Source organism: Chiloscyllium punctatum, chromosome 11, assembly GCF_047496795.1.
Source record: "Chiloscyllium punctatum isolate Juve2018m chromosome 11, sChiPun1.3, whole genome shotgun sequence".
In the NCBI taxonomy this organism is placed as follows: Eukaryota; Metazoa; Chordata; class Chondrichthyes; order Orectolobiformes; family Hemiscylliidae; genus Chiloscyllium; species Chiloscyllium punctatum.
Genome location: NC_092749.1, coordinates 82755632 through 82779890, shown reverse-complemented (window position 1 = coordinate 82779890; position 24259 = coordinate 82755632). Strand labels below are relative to the sequence as shown.

Here is a 24259-nt window from a genome sequence, read left to right as displayed (position 1 = left end):
AATCAAAAACTATTTCTAAATTAAAAAAAAGTATTTAAATGGAGATTTTCCCCCTTGTTCCCAGGAAGTATCACTTCCTTTCCAAAAGTCCATCGTATCCTCTCCCAACCTGTGCCCCACCCTTGACCCAGGCGCTCCTCAATAGGATGAAGAAAATTCAAATATACTACAGAGCTAGAGTTAACAGTGAGCACCCTACCCCCACCCACACCAACACCTGGATATATTTGGCAATGTTAATACCATGTATAAACATATATAACATAAAATTACAACCTCAACAAGTAATAATTAAATATAATAATACAAAATAACAAGGGAAAACAGCCCCGCTCCTAGAGACAGAGGTAAAATAGAATAAGGTAACCGCCTCCCTCCACCAACATTAACTAGACCCCCCCGGCCATATATATATATATATAGAATAAAAAAGGGGGGGGGGGGGGGGGGGGGAGAAAATCGTTAAGTAGAGAACAAATAAATAAATCCCTCTCCCCACCCCCCAAGATAATATTAAACTGTAAGGTTAAAAAAAAGGGATTAATATATAAAAAAAGGGGAGGGGGGGATGTAAACCGGAGTGGGGGGAAAGCAAACCAACATCAATTATCTCTTACAATTTATCTAAGAGAGTCCAAAAATTCCTTGGCCTTTTCCAGCGATCCGAAGTTATACATGGACCCTTCATGGTTAAAGCGTAGCGTCACTGGGTAGCGCAAGGAGTACTGAATATTTAAGTTCCTTAAACACTTTTCCGCCTCATCAAATGCCTTCCTCTTTCATACCAGGGCTAGGGAAAAGTCCTGGAGTAACATGATCTTGGATCCTTTAAAGACCATGGCTTAGGGATCTTTTCCAAGATTTCTGGAGGCTTCTAAGAGTATCTGCCTCTCCTTGTAGCTCTGCAGCCGGAACAGGACCGGGCAGGGGTGCTGGTTTGAGCCGGGCCCTCGTATTGCAACCTGGTCGGCCCATTCCACCCTTACCTGGCCTGACCCCAGCCTCCAGATTTAAAAGCTGTGGAGGACATTGTTCAAGGAACACTGTAAAAGCTGGCCTTCCTCTTCCCATTTGGGAAGGCCCAGCAAACGAATATTTTTTTGACGACCTCTATTCTCGAGGGCATCAACGTGATTCTCTAAGGTCCGGACTCGCTGTTTGAGAGTCCGGACCCGATCCACAGCCGATTGTGCTGTAGTTTCGGAGGTCGCAGCCTTTAGCTCCGTCCCTCCAACTCGGCACTCGATTTCCTTGATGTCTCAGTCGTGCTTTTGCAGCGCGGCAGAGAGTGAGTCCCATCGGCTTCGGGATTCTTCAATAAAAGCGTTGATCTTCGCATCGAGTTTGGAGATTATTTCCATGAGGCTCGTCACCGTAGGTAAGTCCCCCGGGGCGGCTGTGGACGCCTCTGCTGCAGCTGGAGAGGGTGGGGGAGGGGTTCATGCCTGCTGAGAGCTGCAGGCTCCCTTCCCTTTAGTCATTTTTACTGGCGATTAAATTGTTTAAATTCAATACTAAACAACTAATTTCATTAAGTAAAAACTATTTTAAATGATTTGGTGAGTGTGGTGGGGGTGGGTGACCCACTTTGCCCAAGTCTTGGGAGGAGCACTGTAGACTCAGACTTGCTGGGTCGCTGCCATCTTGGATCCCCCCCATCCAAATGTCTATCCAATGACCATTTAAATGCCCTTAAAGTTGGCGAGTTTATTACTATTGCAGGCAGGCTGTTCCACATTCCTACTACTCTGAATAAAGAAACTATTTCTGGCATCTATCACCCCTCAATTTAAAGCTATGTCCCCTCCTGCTAGCCATCACCATCCAAGGAAAAACACTCTCACTGTCCACCATATGTAACCCTCTGATTATCTTATTTGTCTCAATGAAGTCACCTCTGAACCTCCTTCTCTCTAACTAAAACAGCCTCAAGTCCCTCAGCCTTTCCTCGAAAGACCTACTCTCCATACCAGGCAACATCCTGGTAAATCTCCTCTGAACCCTTTCCAGAGCTTCCATATCCTTCCTATAATGCGGTGACCAGAACTGTACGCAATACTCCAAGTGCAGCCACACCAGAGTTTTGTACAGCTGCAGCATGATCTCATGGCTCCAAAACCCAATCCCTCTACTAATAAAATACTGAATAGTGAATATGGAATACTGAATGGACTGTCAAACTCTTAACATTCCCCTGTAGCTGTATTTTTGTTTTTGCCGCTATTTACCTACTATTTACTATCTGTGCTACTTAACTATGTGATCTGCCTGCATTGCTCGCAAGACGATGCTTTTCACTGTGCCCCGATACACGTGACAATAAATTCAATAGCTAACACACCGTATGCCTTCTTAACAGCCCTATCAACTTGGGTGGCAACTTTCAGCGATCTAGGTACATGGACACCGAGATCTCGCTGCTCATCTACACTACCAAGAATCTTACCATTACTCCAGTACTCTGTATTCCTGTTGCTCCTTCCAAAGTGAATCACATCACACTTTTCCGCATTAAAAAGTTAGGATATCTGGTCAGCCTGGACAAGTTGAACCAAAGGGTCTGTTTCCATGTTGTACAGCCCTATGAGTTTATTACACTATTAGTGACTACCTATGTGCATAACACCTGCCACACTTCAAATGATTGGTGTAGATAAATTGCTAGAAATAATTTTTTGTTTGAACATAACCAATGTGTAATGCTCTTGTTTTCTGCAGACTCTTCCATCCTATTAGTATCCTGTGGAAAGGTTGTTGAGTTTTCAGCGAGAGAGCGTGGTCACTGACTTCTTAGTTTCAACATAAGCGGCTCTTACCTGGAATGTAGTTCATCATTTCATCAAAAGTTTTTTTTGCTCTCCTTTGTTTATCTTCAAGAGATCGAGGCTCCGTATTCTCACAGAAGACAGAATCTGCAACAAGAACACTTTGTTGTAGTCTTATTTCCCTAATCAAGTCAGTGCTAGCAAAGTGAATTACTGACACAAATATTTCAAAACCACATTAACCAGAGGTTAGTAATTTATAGTACAAGGAAGTGGTTTTTCATGTGACCATGGGCTCCGTTAACAGCCCACTCTGACAGCATGATCCTTGCCACATTCATACACAAACTTCTAAACAAGCTCGTGACAATGTGAATCTGAGAGGGATATCGCCTTTGTTAATCATACGTTGTCCAACATCTCTCAATCTCTAAAGGCCCCTCCAACCTCAATCACTACATTCCTTCAATTCTAGCCTCTTGCAAATTGTGGATCCTTCAGCCCTTAGCTCTGAAATTCCACACTTAAATTATGTAAAATCAATTCCCCCATCCCTCACCTTTGAATTATTCCTGAAAAATCTGCCTCTTGGCCATGCTTTCGATTGCCTACCCTAACACCCCTCTGGTTCAGTATTAAATTTAGTTTGATCATACATCTGTGAAGCGACCAAGAGAGTTATTACATTAAGGCAACCACAAAAATGCAAATTCCTGTTGGTATGATTTTAGTCCTGAAACCAGTGTGGCAATTATACAATTACATGTATCCTGTCTTGCATTATTTTTAGACCTGCTAATGGTCAACATTTATAGGCACACGAAGGACATAGGAGAAGGAGGAGGCCATTTAGACCCTCGAGCCTGTTGTGCCATTCTAAATTATGGCTGATCATCTTTGCTAATTACTTTATCATTTAATGTTATTTAGGGCTCAAAATCTCTCAATCACTGTTTTGAATTTACTTAACAACTGAATACTTCCACAGGGGTACAGAATTCAAAAGATTTAGTACCTTAGTGAAGATGTTCTGCCTCATCTCAGTCCTTACTGGAATTTATTTCAGAGACATGTCTCCACACCCATAAAATCATACAGTACAGAACAGGCCCTTCAATCCAAACATATTTGCGCTGCCAGATTAGACGACTACTTACACTAGTCCAAATTTCCTGCAGTAGACCCAGAACGTTGAATGTTTTGACACTTCAAGTACTCATCCAAGTACCTTTTAAAAATGGTGAGGTATCCTGCCTCAACTATGCTCCTAGACAGTGCATTATCTGAATGAAAAAGGTCTCCTCAATTCCCATTCACCTGCCTTTCACTTAAAAACTACACCCCTTGTTACTGATCATTCAGCTAAGCAAAACAGCTGCTTACTATTTACCCTATTCATACCCCTCAATCTTATGCATCTCTATCAGGTCCTCCCTTAACCTTCTTTGTTCCACAGAAAACAAACTGAGTTAATCCAGCCTCTCTTCATAGCTGAAATTTTCCATTCCAGGCAACATTCCGGTGAATCTCCTTTGCAACCGAATTAGTGGAACCACATTCTTCTTTATCGATTTCCTGATGAAAAGCATATGCCCAAAACGTCGATTCTCCTGCTCCTCGGATGCTGCCTGACCAGCTGTGCTTTTCCAGCACCACACTCTTTGATTCTTCTTTATAGTGAGGTGGCCAGAAATATACACAATACTCCAGCGGTGACCTAACCAAAGTTCTTTTTGCTCTAACATAATCGCCCTGTACTTGTAATCTATGCCACAATTGATAAAATGATAAGCACCATGCAAGTCTTCTTAACTATCCTATTAACCTCTCCTAGGAGAAAGTGAGGACTGCAGATGCTGTAGATCAGAGCTGATAATGTGTTGCTGGAAAAGCGCAGCAGGTCAGGCAGCATCCAAGGAGCAGGAGAATCGATGTTTCGGGCATGAGCCCTTCTTCAGGAATGAGGAAAGTGTGTACAGCAGGCTAATATAAAAGGTAGGGAGGAGGGACTTGGGGCGGGGGCGTTGGAAATGCGATAGGTGGAAGGAGGTCAAGGTGAGGGTGATAGGCCTGAGTGGGGATGGGGGCCGGGGCGGAGAGGTCAGGAAGGAGATTGCAGGTTAGGAAGGCGGTGCTGAGTTCGAGGGATTTGATTGAGACAAGGTAGGGGGAGGGAGAAATCTGAGTTCATCCCTTGTGGTTAGAGGATTCCTAGACAGAAGATGAGGCGCTCTTCTTCCAGCCGTCGTGTTGCTACGACCTGGCGTTGGAGGAGTCCAAGGACCTGCATGTCCTTGGTGGAGTGGGTGGGGGAGTTGAAGTGTTGAGTCACGGGGTGGTTGGGTTGGTTGGTCTGGGTGTCCCAGAGGTGTTCTCTGAAACGTTCCGCAAGTAGGCGGCCTGTCTCCCCAATATAGAGGAGGCCACATCGGGTGCAGCGGATGCAGTAAATGATGTGTGTGGAGATGCAGGTGAATTTGTGGCAGATATGGAAGGATCCCTTGGGACCTTGGAGGGACGTAAGGGGGAGGGGGTTGTGGGCGCAAGTTTTGCATTTCTTGCGGTTGCAGGGGAAGATGCCGGGAGTGGAGGTTGGGTTGGTGGGGGGTGTGGACCTGACGAGGGAGTCACGGAGGGAGTGGTCTTTTCGGAACGCTGATAGGGGAGGGGAGGGGAGGGAAATATATCCCTGGTGGTGGGGTCCATTTGGAGGTGGTGGAAATGACGACGGATGATACGATGTATTTTTTGTCTTTGCTAATTTTTTTCTTTTTATATAACAATGCAACTTCTAAAATTTGTTTTTGTTTCTTCCTATTTCATATTGCTATTCTGTTCTTTTTCTTAACTTCTTTATTCTCCTTTGCTGAATTCTAAAACTCTCCCAATCTCAATTTTACAACTTTTCTGACAACTTTTAACCTCCTCTTTTCATCTAATACTACATTTAGCTTACCCTTATTTGTCACAACATTCTCGCTTTTTCTGTTGGATATTTTTGCCTGATAGGAAATTTTTTTAGAAGGATTGCATATCAGCTGTCAAGATTTAAAATGCACTCTTTCAATCCCCCACAGCCAACTTCCTCCTCATACTTTCATAAATGCCCTTGTTTGGATTTTTAATTTTTCGATTGACCTTCATCATTTTCAAACTTTATGAATAATTCTTTTGAATTACTGACATCATTTCCTAAAGGTTCTATTGCAGCAGGATGAAGTAGCCCTTTCTCATTGCATAATACAAGATCTAAAATAGCCTGTGTTCTAGTCAGCAACTCAACATATTGCTCTAGGAAACACTGACATATTTGAGGAATTCCTCCCCAGCACCGGTGCAAAAATAACTGGCCACATTAGAGCATTTACACATTTATGCTATCACCAGCTGAGTAGTGGGATTAGAAAGACTCCTCCAATCTTTCATGTAACATCACGTGATGTTTTACAACTGCTTACAATTGCTGTACCTTTCTGACATAAGCTATTATTTCTTCCTTCATTACCCATCCCATCATGTGGTTAATGTTACAAGTTATGGTTGATGAGGATTCTTTTTTGAAAGATAAGGAGGTCAGATATTCTACTTGAACCTGTCCTTTCCTAGTCATCTCAGCATCTCATGTGAGATTTGAATCTGTCATTACTTCTTGTTCACTGTGCTGTGTTGCAATCGTACTCAATTCATTTACAAATGTTTCAATTGTCTCAAGCACTGTATACTATTCAGTTGCTGCCTCTTTGCTTTAATTTCTTCTAGATGATTTTTTGGAACTTGGAATTTGAACTCCCTTCAGTGACAATAACAGTGGAAAACATTTCTGCAAAATCAGTATTGTCATATCTTTTCCTCTCACTGATGGTATGAAACAAATTTCTTATTTCAACATAATTATTTCAGTGGTTTCTGCTTTTTCGTGATTTTTGAGAAGATTTGTAATTCAGTTAATTATAAGTATGGAAGTTAGCTCGCTGAGCTTGAAGATTCTGCTTTTTTGTTTAAGTTCGGCCATTACCTAATAGAACTTTGTAAAATCTTCTACCTTGACCATCAGTTCCCCTGGCATGTTGCTGTTTAGCTCCTTCCAGCTTTTGAATGAGATGCCAAGTACATCCCTTTAATGAAATACATAAATGGGACACCAAATATTGAACAAAAGCTAAATTTGCGAGACGCTTATTGGACTCAATCAAGTCTTAACCCCTCCAGACCTATATATGAGAGTACAAATGTGAAATTACTAGCTGCATCTTATCATCTGCCTGATCATTGGAAAAAATTGCTAGGAATGGCATCTAGTTTACGAGACACTGTGGAGAAAAGGGAAACAAATTACATCCACTAACAATTTAAAAACAAGGTTGAGAAATTCTAGCTTATTGCATATGGGGTCACTAACTCTGCCCTGATGCTATTTTCAAACTTCCCTTCCTCAATAAGTGTTTACATTTAAATGCTACTGTGGCTTGGTTTAAAGACACTCAGTAGTACATTCTATATTCTAACAAATTTTGAGCCAAAGTGTCACTGGTTCATTCTTTAGTGAAAACCTTTTATCCACTTAGGCTCTTCCATTATTTTGAGCAAAAGTATTAGATTCCCCAACATCTTTTCCGTTCAGAATAACTGGCCTAATTTTTCCAACAACAGATTAAATCTACTGTTTTGACATAATTCCAGCAATTATTTTACCACTGTTACTTTATTCCTGTCTATACAATAAAAAGATCATAATAACACCATACATTAAAAAGGCCCCTTACAGGTTCAACACATCTTTATGTAATTGACACCCTATCCATAACGCTCAATTCAATTTACGATATCTTTTTAAAACTCACATTTCTAAAATTCTGTGCAACTATATTTATTCCTCCAATCCAGAGTTTTTAACGTTTAGAATATGTAAACATATTCTTCTATTCTCCTCAAATAAACTGTTATTTTTGTGAACCTGTACCTGTCACAATTCTAGTTCACTAATCTGTACAAATTATGAAATTTTCTGCATTTCTCCTCAGCTATGCTCCTAAATTTGACTTCAATAAATGTTTAAAATTGATCTTCTAGACGCTTGTTGAAATTTTTGTGTCTGAAGAGAAATTACAGATTGTTAAGAAGATACACTCACCTAAAATGTGCCATTTGGCAAAATTTCCACTACTCATACTCAATTCAGATCTGTTCTTGACATCCAATTTGAGATGTGACCATTTCTTGTTGCTGTCTATTTGACCAAATATGCATTTACTCTCGCCCTCAATGTTAGAAAATGCCCATTTAAATAAAGTTAAAAATCTCACAACACCAGGTTATAACCCATCGGGTTTATTTGGAAGCATAAGCTTTCAGACGGTTGCTCCTTCATCAGGTGGTTGTGTTAATTTTTAACTTTGTACACCCCAGTCCAACATTGGTGTCTCCAAATCATCACTTCAACTGAAAGATTCAAGAATAAGCTGCGTTAAAACTACCAGAAAGGATATCGACTACTATCTCATGAACAGAAGGAAATAATGGACGGAGAATGAATTATGATGGAATTGAGCCACTTCCAGGCAAAATATATATCTAAATGATTGTGGCACATCACACATTGCTTTCAGTTTTGATTCTTAGGTCCCTTGTCCTTTTCTTACTTCTGGGATAGGGTCTCTTACAATCAGATTAATGTTTATCTTTCAGCAATGCCTATTTATATATCAGGAATAGTTCAAATATAGCAAAAAGCATAACAAATTCTATGTCAAATAGGCTACTTCACTCTTTGGTGGTTCTTGTAATTTTCCCAAAGTACAATTTCATTGGTTCCAACAAATGATGGCATACCAAAATTGTTAACATCAGGGAGGAAATAAAAATTATTACTAATGAGTCAGGAAAAATATCCTGACATAGCGATTCTCAAACAAAAAAAATTCCTTCCTGGTCAAAGGCTACGTTTATGTTGAACTTGTTATGACATCCCTCTGCTAATTTAAACCAGCCACACAGAAAAGATTCACCTCGTGCTGTAATCTATTAAAATTTGAGAGGCAAAGACTCATCCCAGCAGTCACTATTTAAAATAAAGTCCACCAGCAAATATTAAAACTAACAACTATTTACAACTCCTTTCTCTTAAGTCTACCTTTTACCTCCCACTCTACAATACTAGTCCGATAAAAAAATCCCGATTTAGACTTACAAAAAAAAATCCAACTTTCAAAACCAGTCAACGGTCGAATGTTCTCTTTCTACCTTCCTCTGCAGATTTTCCTCTGTTGTCTTCTCAATGTTCTGCTACGCAAACTTCTTATAGCCAGGTAACTTTCAGAGATCTGTTCTGCTGGCAGTCTGTACTTGTTGATGGCTTGCCAATTCTTCCCCTAACTGTTCAAAATGTCTGGTTTTATATCCCAAAACACTGGATCTTTTCACTGGATTTAATATTATCAAAAAACTAAATTCAAATTCAACTGGATTCTGATATCTTGGGGCATAGTTTAAGCTGATTAGTTGAATTTGAATTTGTTTGTGTGTTCAAAACAACACAGTTGTACTATTGGTTTCAACCAAGTGTTACATTGTTACCTTGTTCAGAACACTGTGCTGTGTCAGGCAGTCCTTGCTTTTCAATTCTCTTAAACGTACAGTACCTCTACATCTTCATAAACTACAGAGTTTTACATTTGTGCACTCAATTCCAAAGGGACCAGGTTGTTTCAATGGTTTTGACTGGGACCAGGCTCAGGAGTATACAGTTCTAGTACTTCTGCTGCCTTAATTATCAACATTTTGTATTGTTAACAATCCAGCATTTGCAACACTGATTTGTTTCAACTATCTTCCATTATGACTTGCATAAAATTTAAGATTAATTTAATATTTAAAATTCTTAAATACTTTTGAAAAGAAAATTATGAGCCTAATGCACTATCCAGTTCATTTATATCTTAAGGCTGTTAGTTGAAATTTACTGTACAAATTAACCCACCCACCCCAAATTGAATGCAATGACTATAAGATGCACATTTACTGTACTCCTTACTTGGGTACATGTGAAAAATCTAATCTAATGCACCTTGATGCTGTCTCCTCTTTCCATGGCTGTCAGAAATGGTGCACTTGACATTTATCACTAATGTGCTTAAAAGACCAAGACATGTAAGAAAATAGCAGTCTGTCAGAGACAGTGCAACATTAAAAAGAAAAAGTGCGATAGACAGTCAGGTCTGAGCTGAGAAGAACGGAAGGATCTGCACTTTGAACCTTAGGATGTTCCAAAGAACTATAAAGCCAATGCAGTATTTTTGAAACAGTCACATATGTATTCGAGGAGATTTACACTTTCAAAAGGATTAAAGAGGTACTGAATCTGGGTAAACAAGTAGAATATGTGGCACATTCAAATCTGAGATTGTGTTGTATCTCTTTCTTGCTCTCCTTCATGGTTTTTCTCTTTACTCCTCAGTAATGAAAGCGTGTATCAATTCTTCCATTTCTAACCTGTTTGTCTTTCCTATTCTATCACATTGATCTCTTCCTTGAACTTTGTTGCCTCTTCTATGTCTTAATGGGACAGGGAAATAGGCAGGCTTTATAATGGGTTGGAAGACTTACATGGCCAGAGGGGTAGGAAAGCAATATGCTTGCAAAACTGAGCAAACAGATGGGTAAGAGGCACTTTGGAGTAGTGAGCAGAACTTGGACTGAGGGGTTGAATAAATGGGCAGAATAAAACTGCCTTAGAATTATAGAGTCATACTGCACAGAAGTAGACCCTTCAGCCTAACTTTTCCATGCTGACCAAGTTTCCCAAACTAAACTAGTCCCACTTACCTGTGTTTGGCCCATATCCATCTAAACCTTTCCTGTTCTATCATCTTGACCTCCTCCTTCATTTTTGTCTCCTCTTTCATGTCTTAATGGGTGAGGGAAATATGCAGGCTTGTTGACAGGTTGGACAACTTACATGGCCAGATGGGCAAGAAAGCAATTATGTACCCGAGTACAGGAGTACAGTGAATATGTATTTTACAGTCATTACATTAAATTTCCTGCTCATTACCTATCCAAATATCTTTTAAATGCTGTAAATTGTACCTTCATCTACCTACAGTTCATTCCACATACAAACCACCTTGTGTGTGAAAAAGTTGCCCTTTAGGTCCCTTTTAAATCTTTTTCTTCTCACTTTAAAAATATGCGTCCTAGTTTTGAACTCCCCCACCGTAAGAAAAGGCCATTGCTATTCACTTTATCTATGACCATCAAGATTTTATAAACTTCCATAAGATCACATCTCAACCTCCTATAATTCATGGGAAAAAAGTCCCAGCCTCTCCTTATAATTTATACCCTCTAGTCACAGCAACATCCTGATAAATCTTTTCTGATCCATCTCCAACTTAATAATATCCTGCCTATAGGTTTGGGTAGGTAACGGTGGTAAAATCTGGATGCAGAAATCAAGAGAATTGGCCAAAAGGTACAAGTAAGCAAGTGGGTGAGAAAGCAGAAAGTTGAGTTGGGTTGGTCTTTAAGCAAACATGGTAAGTGGCAAAATCAATAGCTGTCATTCGTCACTGGAAGCAGAGAAGCCAGGAAGCATTTGGACAACGCAAGCAAACTCATTCACTACACAAATAAACTAAGGTCGAGAAGTATGTGGAACAGGAGAAATGCTCAGTCTGGCCAAACCTATCAGTCATTTCACAATGGACTGTTTTCTCATCCAATAGTTGTGCATTAGTCCATAAGATATAGGAGCAGAATTAGGCCATTCAGCCCAGTGAGTCTGCTCCACCATTCAATCACGGTTGATATGTTTCTGAAGCTCATTCTTCTGCTTTTTACCCGACACCCTTGATCCACTTATGAATCAGGAACTTATCTATCTCAGTGACTTGGCATCCACAGCGTTCTGTGGCAATGAGCTCATAGATTCAACAACCGCTAGCTGAAGAAATTCCTCAGCATCTTAGTTCTAAAGGGTCATTTGTTCACTCTGTGACTATTTCCTCAGGTCCATGTCTCTCCTACTAATGGAAACAGCTTGTCCTTATCCATTCTCTCCAGGCGTCACAGTGTTTTGTAAGTTTCAATGAGGACACCTCGGATTCTTCTAAACTCCACTGAGTATAGACCTAGAGTCCTCAACCACTCTTCATATGACAAACCCTTCATCTTAGAGATCATTCTTGGAAACTTCCACTGGACTCCCTTAAACACAAGCACATTAGACAGGGAATGCAAAACTGTGCCCAATATTGTAAATGCAGTCTGACTAGAGCCTTATACAGCCTCAGCAGTACATCTGTGCTCTTATATTCTAGCCCTCTTGAAATGAAGGACAATGTTGCATTTTCCTTTCTGTCAACTGAACCTGCACTCAAATCTGTAGAGAATCTTGAACTTATGCTTCAAATTTCTGAAGCCTTTCCCCATTTAGAGAACATTCTATAGCTTTATTCTTCCTATCAAAGTGCAGAACTCCATAGTTTCCTACATTGTATTCCATCAGTCACTTCTTTGCTCACTCTGAGCTTGCCATGGCAGCACGGTGGCTCAGTGGTTAGCACTGCTGCCTTATGGCGCCTGGGACCTGGGTTCAGGGACCTCAGCCTTGGATGATTGTGTGTTGAGTTTGCACATTCTCCCTGTGTCTGCATAAGTTTCCTGCAAGTGCTCCAGTTTCCTCTCACAATCCAAAGGTGTGCAGGTTAGGTGAACTGGCCATGCTAAATTGCCCATTGTATTCAGCAATGTGTAGGTTAGGTACATTACTCAAGGGTAAGTGTATGGGAATGGATCCTTGGAGGGTTGGTGTGGACTTGTTGGGCCGAAGGGCCTGTTTCCACACTGTCGGAATTCTAATTCTGTCCAAGTTCTTCTGTAACCTCCCACTGTCCTCAAAAATGCCTGCTCTGCGACTATCTTTGTGCCGTCTTCAAACTTAGTAAAAATGCCTTCAGTTCCTTTGTCCGGATTGTTAATGTACAATGCGAAAAGTTTCCGCCCCAACATTGACCCCTGCACAATTCCACTAGTCACAATCCTGAAAAAGACCACTTTATCTCTATTCTCTGTCTTCTGCTGGTCAACCAATCCTCTAGGTAAAAACAATGACTGCAGATGCTGGAAACCAGATTCTGGATTAGTGGTACTGGAAGAGCACAGCAGTTCAGGCAGCATCCAAGTAGCTTCGAAATCGACGTTTCGGGCAAAAGCCCTTCATCCTTTATTCCTGATGACGGGCTTTTGCCTGAAACGTCGATTTCGAAGCTACTTGGATGCTGCCTGAACTGCTGTGCTCTTCCAGCACCACTAATCCAGAACCAATCCTCTATCCATGCAGTACGTCACCCCTAAAACCATGTGCTTATTTAACAACCTCTTGTGTGGCACCTTGTCAAAGGCCTTCTGGAAATCTAAGCATAGGTAGTTCTTATACTCAAAACGCTTTTTAACATCTAACTTCTCTTCCAGTGTTATCACCTTTCTTTTGTGTTCACAAGCTGCAATTTTATTACCAGCATGCTTCTTGCTAACATTCTTGTCACTATCCTTTTTTGTTTAGCAAAACTGGAGGGCATAAGCTAGGAGCAGATTGCGTGATATGCAAGTAGAAGAACACATTTGAAAGGCAAATAGTATGTATAAGAGTAATAATCCTGCAGGAATTATACAGGGCTTGATCAGAAATTAAACAAAGAATATTCTTGTCTCAGAGGGAGAGCAATGAACATTCATTAGTTTAATTTTTTAGATGAAGCTGCTCAATATATAGTCCTGTACCTTTCATGCTCTGAGGGCAACTGACATTGGCACGGAGAATTCAGTGCTGACATCAGTACATGCGCAGAACAGTGCAAAGACTTCGCTGACATCAGTGGATGCACAGAACAATGCAGAAGCTTTGCTGATATCGGCCATGCACAACACAGCACAGCAGAGACACCTCGGCGCACGTGTAGAACAAATTGTGCGAAGCAATCGTTGCTGAAATCACGCTATTGTAAACAGAGGTAAGCGTTCTTAAAAATCAGCAACATTATAGCCAAATTGTGCTGCTGATAGTTCTCATATAGAGCATGTATCTGTAGATCATGTCCACTGGCTCTCCTCTGTCTAAGTTGCTTGTTACCTCCTCAAAGAGTTCTAGCACATTTGTCAGACAATGAGCTCCCCTTGACGAAGTCATGCTGTGTTTACCATGTGCGTCCAAGTACTCCACAATCCCATCCTACGTAATGGTCTCCAATATCTTACCGACAACTGAGCTCAAGCTAACCGGCCTATAATTTTCTGTTTTCTGCCTTCCTCTTCTTTAACCATGGTACTACATTAAGCTTTTTTCAGTGCTCTGGAAACCTTCCTGACTTCAGTGATTCCTGAAAGATTACCATTAATGCCGCTATCATCTCCTCAGCTATCTCCTTCAGAAATCTGGAGTGTAGTCCATCTGGTCTGGGTGACTTATCCACCTTCAGACTGTTCAGCTTCCCCAGCACCTTCCCCTTAGTGATAGCCACTATACTTACCTCTGTCCTGACTGTTTTTGAAGTTCTATTATGTTGCTGGGGTTTTCCACTATGAAAACTGACACAAAGTACCTATTCAGTTTGCCTGCCTTTCTTTGCTCCCCATTACTACTTCTCCAGCATCACTTTCCCGCAATCCAATGTTCACTCTTGCCTCTCTCTTACCTTTTAGATATCTAAAAAACTCTTGCAATCTTCTTTTATACAGCGAGTTAGCTTACCCTCATATTTCATTTATTTCATCTTCTCTTTCGATCCCCCACCACCACCAACCTTGAACACCATTTCTTTATGTTCTCCTCTGCTGGTTCTTAAAGGCTTCCCACTAATCACACATTGTATGTTTCTCTTTTGCTTTTATGCTGTCCCCAACTTCCCTTGTCAGCCATGGTTGATATGGTTCCCTTAGCATATTTCAGCTTTCATGGGATGAATTTCTGCTTTGCCTCCCAAGCTCTTGCAATTGCTGTTCCAGTGTCTTCCCTGCCAGGCTAGACTCCCCTTCTAATTAACTCTGGCCAGCCCCTTCCTCATGCACTTGCAGTCCCTTTACTCAATTGTAATGCTGTTACGTTTGATTCCAGCTTCTCACTCTCACACTACAGGGTGTATTCCATCATATTACAGCCACTGCACCCTCGGGGTTCCTTCACTTTCAGCTCCCTAATTAAGTCTACCTTATTACACATCAATAAATCAAGATTGCATGTTCCCTAGTCGATTCTATCACAAACTGCTCCAAACAAAACCTCAAACGTTCCATTTCTTGGGATCCGCTACCAACCTGGTTTTCTCAAACCACTTACGTATGAAGTGCCCCATGATTGTTGGAATTGTACCTTTCTTAGCCTTTTCTATCTCCTGACTTGTTTTCTTCTGCAGATCCTAACTACTGCTAAGAGGCCTATACAATAAGTCTGACAAGATATCTTTTTCTTTGCGGTTCCTCAACTCTAACCAAACATTTTATGACTCTATATTATTTCTTACTATCAATTTAACTTAATCTCTTTCTAACAAGGCAAGCCCATTCCCTCTGCCCATTTGAAAGGACACATATCATTGGATATTTCATTTCCCAGTCCTGACGCCCTTGCAGCCACATCATTGTTATACTCACAATATTGTACCTGCCAGTTTCAATCTGTCCAACTGAAAGATTTACTAGGATTTATGTATTCCAACAACTTGCAATTATATGGCCTCTTTAGCATGGCAAAAATGCCCCAGGATTTTCAAATGGTAGCAATATGAAGAACATTTTGACAATGAACCACACATTCTAGCAGGTTGATCAAAGGTAGAGTTTAAAGGAGGAAAGAAAGGTGCAAGGTTTAGGGAGAGAATTTCAGAGCTTGAGGGTTAGCCAGCTGAAAGAATGAACATCTTCCAAAAACAAACCATTATCATTGACCCACCTCTGAGCAGAGTTATAAGTGAAACCACTCTATGTTCTTGTAACAACTGGCTCAACTTATACTGAAGGTAATTGTCACAATATGCTTCAAGCGTGTTCTTAAAGAGAATCCGTCCACCCATTAATAAGTGATGCAACCAGTCTGGCATGCGAAAAACAACACGTCCTGCAATTCAAGATAAAAATGATGAGCAAAATAAATTCACCTCCAAACGCAGCATATAGTTGAGCATTTTGGCTCTGACCACCATTGTTCTTAGCTGTTGATTTATTTTTATGGTTAAAAAAAGATGACAGGATTCAAGGAAACAAGCACAGCAATGTGGCTCCTGGCACTCCCATATGGGCAAACCTGCAACTCTCAAGCTACCTGTAATGTGATGTCCGTATCTAGCCTGAAGTAGAATTTTTCCATAAGCTCTCTCCAATTTTATCCCAAATAAATGTATGCAATCCATTATATGTAGACAAGACTAGATCAACATTATTAAATTTGATCCAACAATACCACTGTGTTAAATGGTATCCAGTTGCATATTTTCCTTGTAGTTTTGCTCATCTTTGCAATTGCTCCTCATGCATTCTTTGCACTAACATTGAACTTGAACAATTGCACCGACATAACAAATTTAACACTGTAAAACACACTACACGAGAGCATTAAAGAACGAATTTAAGCGTACAAAAGTAATATTGTTTGGTCAAATGCTTAGTCAAAGAAGGAAGGTTATAGGAGAGGCAGAGAGGCTTAAGAAAGGACTCCCCAAACAGATAGGCAGCTCATGGAGTGACAACCAATTGTGGTATTAAGGATGCACACAAGATCAGAATTGGAGAAAAACAGAGATCACAAAGTGCAGTAGAGTTGGAGGAGATAAAGATAGATGGAATAAGGACATTGATCAGAGTTCAGGATGGGCATGTTCCAGTAAGGAGGAAGGATGAGGGTGGCAAGGTAAAGGACCCTTGGATAACGAGGGAAGTTATGATTAGATTATTTACAGTGTGGAAACAGGCCCTTCGGCCCAACACGTCCACACTGACCCGCCGAAGCACAACCCACCCAGATCCATTCACTTACATTTAACCCCTTTACCTAACACTACGGGCAATTTAGCGTGGCCAATTCACCTGACCTGCACATCTTTGGATTGTGGGAGGAAACCGGAGCACCCGAAGGAAACCCACATAGACACTGGGAGAATGTGCAAACACCACACAGTCACCTGAGGTGGGAACTGAACCCGGTCTCTGGCGCTGTGAGGCTACAGTGCTAACCACTGTGCCACCGTGCCGCCCACAATGAATTTAGTCAAAAGGACAAAATAAGCAAATGTAAGGTTTAGGAAACTAAAACCAGTCAGGGCCCATGAGGAATATAAAGAAAGCAGGAAAGCAGGGAATTATGAGAGCAAGACAGAGCATTGAAATGACCTTGGCAAGTAGAGTCAAAGAGAATCCTAAGGCATTCTATGCATACATTAAAAACAAGAGGATAATGACAAATAAGGCAGGACCACTAAAAGATAAAGGAGGGCACTTGTGCTTGGAGGCAGGGGATGTGGACGAGATTCAAAATGAGTACTTTGTGCCAGTGTTCATCCAGAAGAAAGATATGCAGGATAGTGAGATTTGTGTGGAGCTTGCTAATATGCTAGGATATTTTGAGACCGAGCAAGAAGTGGTGTTGGGTCTTTTGAAGAGCATTAAGGTGGATAAGTCCCTATGGCCCAACGGGATCTATCTAAGGTTACCGAGAGTCAAGAAAGGAGATTGTTGGGGCCTTCACCACTATTCTTGTAATCCTGTTAGCCACTAGAGAGGTTTAGGAGGACTGATGAGTAGCTAATGTTGTTTCTCTATTCAAGAAGAAGAATAGGGATAATCCAGGAAACTACAGACCAGTGAGTCCCACACTGATAGTTAGGAAGCAATGAGAGAGAACTCTTAGGAATAGGATTGACACATTTCGACCAGCATGGCCTAATTAGGGACAGTTAGCATGGCTTTGAGACAAAGATGATCGATGAGGATACAGCAGTGGATGTTGTCTACATGGATTTTAGTATGGCTTTCGTCAAGATTCCTCATTGGAGGGTCATCCAAAAGATTAAGATGCATGGATCCATGGTAACGTAGCCACATAGATTCAGAATTGGCTTGGAAGGCAGAGGGTAGTGATGGAAGGGTATTTTTCTGGCTGGAGGTCTGAGGCTAGTGGTGTTCCGCAGGGTTCAGTACTGGGACCTCTGCTGTTTGTGATATATATGAATGACTTGGATGAAAATGCAGATGGCTGGGTTAGTAAGTTTGAAGAAAATTGGTGGAGTTGTGGACAGCGCAGAAGGTTGTCAAAGGATAGAGCGCGATATAGGTCAGTTGCAGATATGGGTGGATAAATGGCAGGTGGAGTTTAATCCATGTAAGTGTGAGGTGCTACACTTGGAGTCATAGAGATGTACAGCATGGAAACAGACCCTTCGGTCCAACCCGTCCATGCTGACCAGATATCCCATCCCAATCTAGCCCCACCTGCCAGCACCCGGCCCATTTCCCTCCAGGCCCTTCCTATTCATATACCCATCCAAATGCCTCCTAAATGTTGCAATTATACCAGCCTCTAGCAGCTCATTCCATACACGTACCACCCTCTGCATGAAAAGGTTGCCCTTTAGGTCTCTTTTCTATCTTTCCCCTCTCACCCTAAACCTAAGCCCTCTAGTTCTGGACTCCCCGACCCCAGGGAAAAGACTTTGTCTATTTATCCTATCCATGCCCCTCATAATTTTGTAAACCTCTATAAGGTCAACCCTCAGCCTCCAACAGTCCAGGGAAAACAGCCCCAGCCTGTTCAGCCTCTCCCTGTACCTCAAATCCTCCAACCCTGGCAACATCCTTGCAAATCTTTTCTGAATCCTTCCAAGTTTCACAACATCTTTCCGATAGGAAGGAGACCAGAATTGCACGCAATATTCCAACAGTGGCCTAACCAATGTTCTGTACAGCCGCAACATGACCTCCCAACTCCTGTACTCAATACTCTGACCAATAAAGGAAACCATACCAAATGCCTTTTTCACTATCCTATCTACCTGTGACTCCACTTTCAAGGAGCTATGAACCTGTACTTCAAGGTCTCTTTGTTCGCCGACACTCCCTAGGACCTTACCATTAAGTGTATAAGTCCTGCTAAGATTTGCTTTCCAAAATGCTGCACCTTGCATATATCTGAATTAAACTCCATCTGGCTCTTCTCAGCCCATTGGCCCATCTGGTCAAGATCCTGTTATAATCTGAGGTAACCCTCTTCGCTATCCACTACACCTCCAATTTTGGTGTCATCTGCAAACTTACTAACTGTACCTCTTATGCTCGCATCCAAATCATTTATGTAAATGACAAAACGTGGAGTGCCCAGCACCGAACCTTATGGCACTCCACTGGTCACAGGCCTCCAGTCTGAAAAATAACCCTCCACCACCACCCTCCGACTTCCACCTTTGAGCCAGTTCTCTATCCAAATGGCTAGTTCTCCCTGTCTTCCATGAGATCTAACCTTGCTAATCAGTCTCCCATGGGGAACCTTGTTGAACGCCTTACTGAAGTCCATATAGTGGTAAAAACAATGACTGCAAATGCTGGAAACCAGATTCTGGATTAGTGATGCTGGAAAAGCACAGCCGTTCAGGCAGCATCCGAGGAGCAGTAAAATTGACGTTTTGGGCAAAAGCCCTTCATCAGGAAGTGCTTTTGCCCGAAACATCAATTTTACTGCTCCTCGGATGCTGCCTGAACTGCTGTGATTTTCCAGCACCACTAATCCAGAATGAAGTCCATATAGATCACATCTACTACTCTGTCCTGATCAATCTTCTTTGTTACTTCTTTAAAAAATTCAATCAAGTTTGTTAGACATGATTTCCCACGCACAAAACCATGTTGACTATCCAGAATCAGTCCTTGCCTTTCCAAATACATGTACATCCTGTCCCTTAGGATTCCCTCCAACAACTTGCCCACCACAGAGGTCAGGCTCACCAGTCTATAGTTCCCTGGCGTGTCTTTACCGCCTTTCTTAAACAGTGGCACCATGTTTGCCAACCTCCAGTCTTCCGGCACCTCACCTGTGACTATCGATGATACAAATATCTCAGCAAGAGGACCAGCAATCACTTCTCTAACTTCCCACAGAGTTCTCAGGTACACCTGATCAGGTCCTGGGCATTTATCCACCTTTAACCGTTTCAAGACATCCAGCACTTCCTCCTCTGTAATCTGGACATTTTGCAAGATGTCACTATCTATTTCCCAACTGTCTACATCTTCCATATCCTTTTCCACAGTAAATACTGATGCAAAATATTCATTTAGTATCTCCCCCATTTTCTGTGGCTCCACACAAAGGCCACCTTGCAGATCATTGAGGGGCCCTATTCTCTCCCTAGTTACCCTTTTGTCCTTAATATATTTGTAAAAACCCTTTGGATTCTCCTTAATTCTCTATTTGCCAAAGCTATCTCATGCCCCCGTTTTGCCCTCCTGATTTCCCTCTTAAATATACTCCTACTTTCTTTATACTCTTCTAAGGATTCACTCAATCTATCCTGTCTATATGCTTCCTTATTTTTCTTAACCAAACCCTCAATTTCTTTCGTCATCCAGCATTCCCTATACCTACCAGCCTTTTCTTTCACCCTGACAGGAATATACTTTCTCTGGATTCTTGTTATCTCATTTCTGAAGGCTTCCCATTTTCCAGCCGTTCCTTTACCTGCGAACATCTGCCTCCCATCAGCTTTCAAAAGTTCTTGCCTTATACCATCAAAATTGGCCTTTCTCCATTTTAGAACTTCAACTTTTAGATCTGGTCTATCCTTTTCCATCACTATTTTAAAACAAAGAGAATTATGGTCGCTGGCCCCAAAGTGCTCCCCCACTCACACCTCAGTCACCTGCCCTGCCTTATTTCCCAAGAGTAGGTCAAGTTTTGCACCTTCTCTAGTAGGTACATCCACATACTGAATCAGAAAATTGTCTTGTACACACTGAACAAATTCCTCTCCATCTAAACCTTTAACACTATGGCAGTCCCAGTCGATGTTTGGAAAGTTAAAATCCCCGACCATAACTACCCTATTATTCTTACAGATAACGGAAAGATCTCCTTACAAGCTTGTTTCTCAATTTCCCTCTGACTATTGGGGGGGGGTCTATAATACAATCCCAATAATGTGATCATCCCTTTCTTATTCCTCAGTTCCACCCAAATAACTTCCCTGGATGAGTTTCCAGGAATATCCTCCCTCAGCACAGCTGTAATGCTATCCCTTATCAAAAATGCCACTCCCCCTCCTCTCTTGCTTCCCTTTCTATCCTTCCTGTAGCATTTGTATCCTGGAACATTAAGCTGCCTGTCCTGTCCATCCCTGAGCCATGCTTCTGTAATTGCCATGATATCCCAGTCCCATGTTCCTAACCATGCCCTGAGTTCATCTGCCTTCCGTGCTCGGCCCCTTGCATCAAAATAAATGCAGTTTAATTTATTAGTCCTTTCTTGTGCCTGCCTGCCCTGACTGTTTGACTCACTTCTGTTCTCAGCTGTACCGGTGACAGATCGATCTCTTTCCTCACTATCTCCCTGGGTCCCAGCCCCTCACCTTATTAGTTTAAATCCTCCCAAACAATTCTCGCAAATTTCCCTGCCAGTATATTAGTCCCCTTCCAATTTAGGTGCAATCCGTCCTTCTTTGGGAGATCAAATGTAAAGGAAACCTATACACTTAAGAGTCGGACCCTCAACAGCATTGATGTACAGAGAGATCTTGGGATTCAAGTCAACAGCTTCCTAGAAGTACCCACACAAGTAGATAGGGTGGTAAAAGCAGCCCATAGCATGCTTGCCTTTATTGATTAGGGAATTGAGTACAAGAGTCAGAATGTAATGAAGCATCTTTTTAAGACTTGGCTAGGCCACACTTAAGAGAATTGTGTTCAATTCTGGTTGCCACATTACACGGAGGATTTAGGGAGGGTGCAGAAGAGGTTTACCAGGATGCTGCCTGGATTAGAGGCAGGGCTAAAAGGAGGGCTAGAAAAACTTGGGTTATTTTCTTTGGAGTGGCAGAGGCAGAGAGGAAACTTGAAAGAGGTCAATAAAAATGTGAGATGCATCGGTAGGGTTGACAGTCAATCTTTTTCCCAGAGTTGAAATGTCTTAATACTATGGGGCATGTATTTAAGATAAAAGGGGAACGTTCAAAGAAGATGGGAGGGCAAGTTGTTCTTTTACACAGTGTAGGAGGTGCCTGGAATGCAGATAAAATATGGGCACTTAGTGGGCTTTTAGACAAGCACAGAAATATGCAAAGAAGAGAGATATGGACCAAGGGCAGACAAAAGGGACTGTTTCAATTTGGCGGCATGTTCAGGAAACAACGTGGTCTGAAGGGCTTATTCTTGTGCTGTACAGTTCTATGTTGCCACAAACACATCACAGGAGGAAGAGATGAATTGGAAATTTTGTGAATTAAAGATATCAATATCTACACATCAACCTGAAACATCTAAATATCGGAATGTTGAGCTACCAGTCTTGCCCTTCTCTCAACTAAGGTTTTTGTAATGGTTACAACATTGTTAAATTCACGTACTAACCCAGCCTCTAAGTTCATTTGCCTAATTTGTTCAACTTCTTATACTAAAATAAATATACTTCAGACATACTCCAACATGTTCATTAACCTAATCCTGCCTGTTCTTCTCCACACTTACTTTTAAATTTACCTGACTCAGGCAACTTTTAAAATTACCTGACTTTTCCCTTCAAATGAATGAGCTGACTATGGAGGTGAGGCAAATGTCAGCAGTTACATGCAAAAAATGACCAATACAGCGAGTTATCAATATCTTCATCGAAGTAGAGATGCTTAAATTGTGAATAGATTTGCTTTTAAATCATCTTTGTTTACAAGAATGTTGCAGAAATGGTCAACGTAAAAGACTGGAGCAAACCAATATTTGAAGCTTATGACCTTGGCGATGAAACCTTTCTTACCAGGGAAAGGACGAAAGCAACTCTGGTAATTTTGATCAACTCAAAAATATAATCAATACAATTTTGTGTGTTGAATTTACGAAGGAACATTAGATGTTCCATATTCTCCAATATTTCAAATGATGTTGTGCCTCAATGTGTTGTCGTGATAGTTAGAGGAAAATAAGCATTCAAATAGGACGGTTTTGTAGCTTGTGCCTCTGTAGAAATTCACCAGTCTGTTTCAGGCCTAGATTCAGTGCTCACAGTTTGAGTGCTCAATAGAGAGGCTCAAGACCAGCCTGAAATTGGTGCATATTTCAATCATTTAAGACAAGCCAGGGAACTATAGACCGGTGAGCTTGGCCTCGGTGGTGGGCAAGTCGTTGGAGGGAATCCTGAGGGACAGGATGCATATGTATTTGGAAAGGCAAGGACTGATTTGGGATAGTCAACACGGCTTTGTGCGTGGGAAAAGATGTCTCACAAACTTGATTGAGTTTTTCTGAATAAGTAACAAAGATGATTGATAAGTGCAGAGCAGTAGATGTGACCTATATGGACTTCAGTAAAGCGTTCAACAAGGTTCCTCATGGGAGACTGATTAGCAAGGTTAGATCTCATGGAATACAGGGAGAACTAGCCATTTGGGTACAGAACTGGCTCAAAGGTAGAAAACAGAGGGTGGTGGTGGAGGGTTGTTTTTCAGGCTGGAGGCCTGTGACCAGTGGAGTGCCACAAGGATCGGTGCTGGGCCCTCTACTTTTGGTCATTTACATTAATGATTTGGATGCGAGCATAAGAGGTACAGTTAGTAAGTTTGCAGATGACACCAAAATTGGAGGTGTGGTGGACAGCAAAGAGGGTTACCTCAGATTACAACAGGATCTGGACCAGATGGGCCAATGGGCTAAGAAGAGCCAGATGGAGTTTAATTCAGATAAATGCGAGGTGCAGTATTTTGGGATAGCAAATCTTAGCAGGACTTATACACTTAATGGTAAGTCCCTAGGGAGTGTTGCTAAACAAAGAGACCTTGGAGTGCAGGTTCATAGCTCCTTGAAAATGGAGTCGCAGGTAAATAGGATAGTGAAGAAGGCGTTTGGTATGGTTTCCTTTATTGGTCAGAGTATTGAGTACAGGAGTTGGGAGGTCATGTTGCGGCTGTACAGGACATTGGTTAGGCCACTGTTGGAATATTGCGCATAATTCTAGTCTCCTTCCTATCGGAAAGTTATTGCGAAACCTGAAAGGGTTCAGAAAAGATTTACAAGGATGTTGCCAGGGTTGGAGGATTTGAGCTACAGGGAGAGACTGAACAGGCTGGGGCTGTTTTCCCTGGAGTGTCAGAGGCTGAGGGGTGACCTTATAGATGTTTACAGAATAATGAGGGGCATGGATAGGTTAAATAGACAAAGTCATTTCCCTGTGGTGGGGGAGTCCAGAACTAGAGGGCATAGGTTTAGGGTGAGAGGGGAAAGATATAAAAGAGACCCAGTGGGCAACGTTTTCACGCAGA

At 41.6% G+C, this 24259-nt stretch overlaps 1 protein-coding gene across 5 annotated transcripts in view; it reads right to left on the bottom strand.

Annotated features, from left to right (window-relative positions):
• The window catches only part of snx14 (sorting nexin 14), a 209391-nt gene that overhangs the window by 32690 nt on the left and 152442 nt on the right, over positions 1 to 24259 (bottom strand). For all 5 annotated transcript variants that reach the window (XM_072581136.1, XM_072581137.1, XM_072581138.1 and 2 more), the window contains 2 exons: positions 15709 to 15873; positions 2817 to 2912 (listed from right to left, as the gene is read on the bottom strand). In XM_072581136.1, coding sequence (XP_072437237.1) covers positions 2817 to 2912; positions 15709 to 15873 — 261 coding nt within the window. The remainder of the gene's footprint in view (positions 1 to 2816; positions 2913 to 15708; positions 15874 to 24259) is intronic.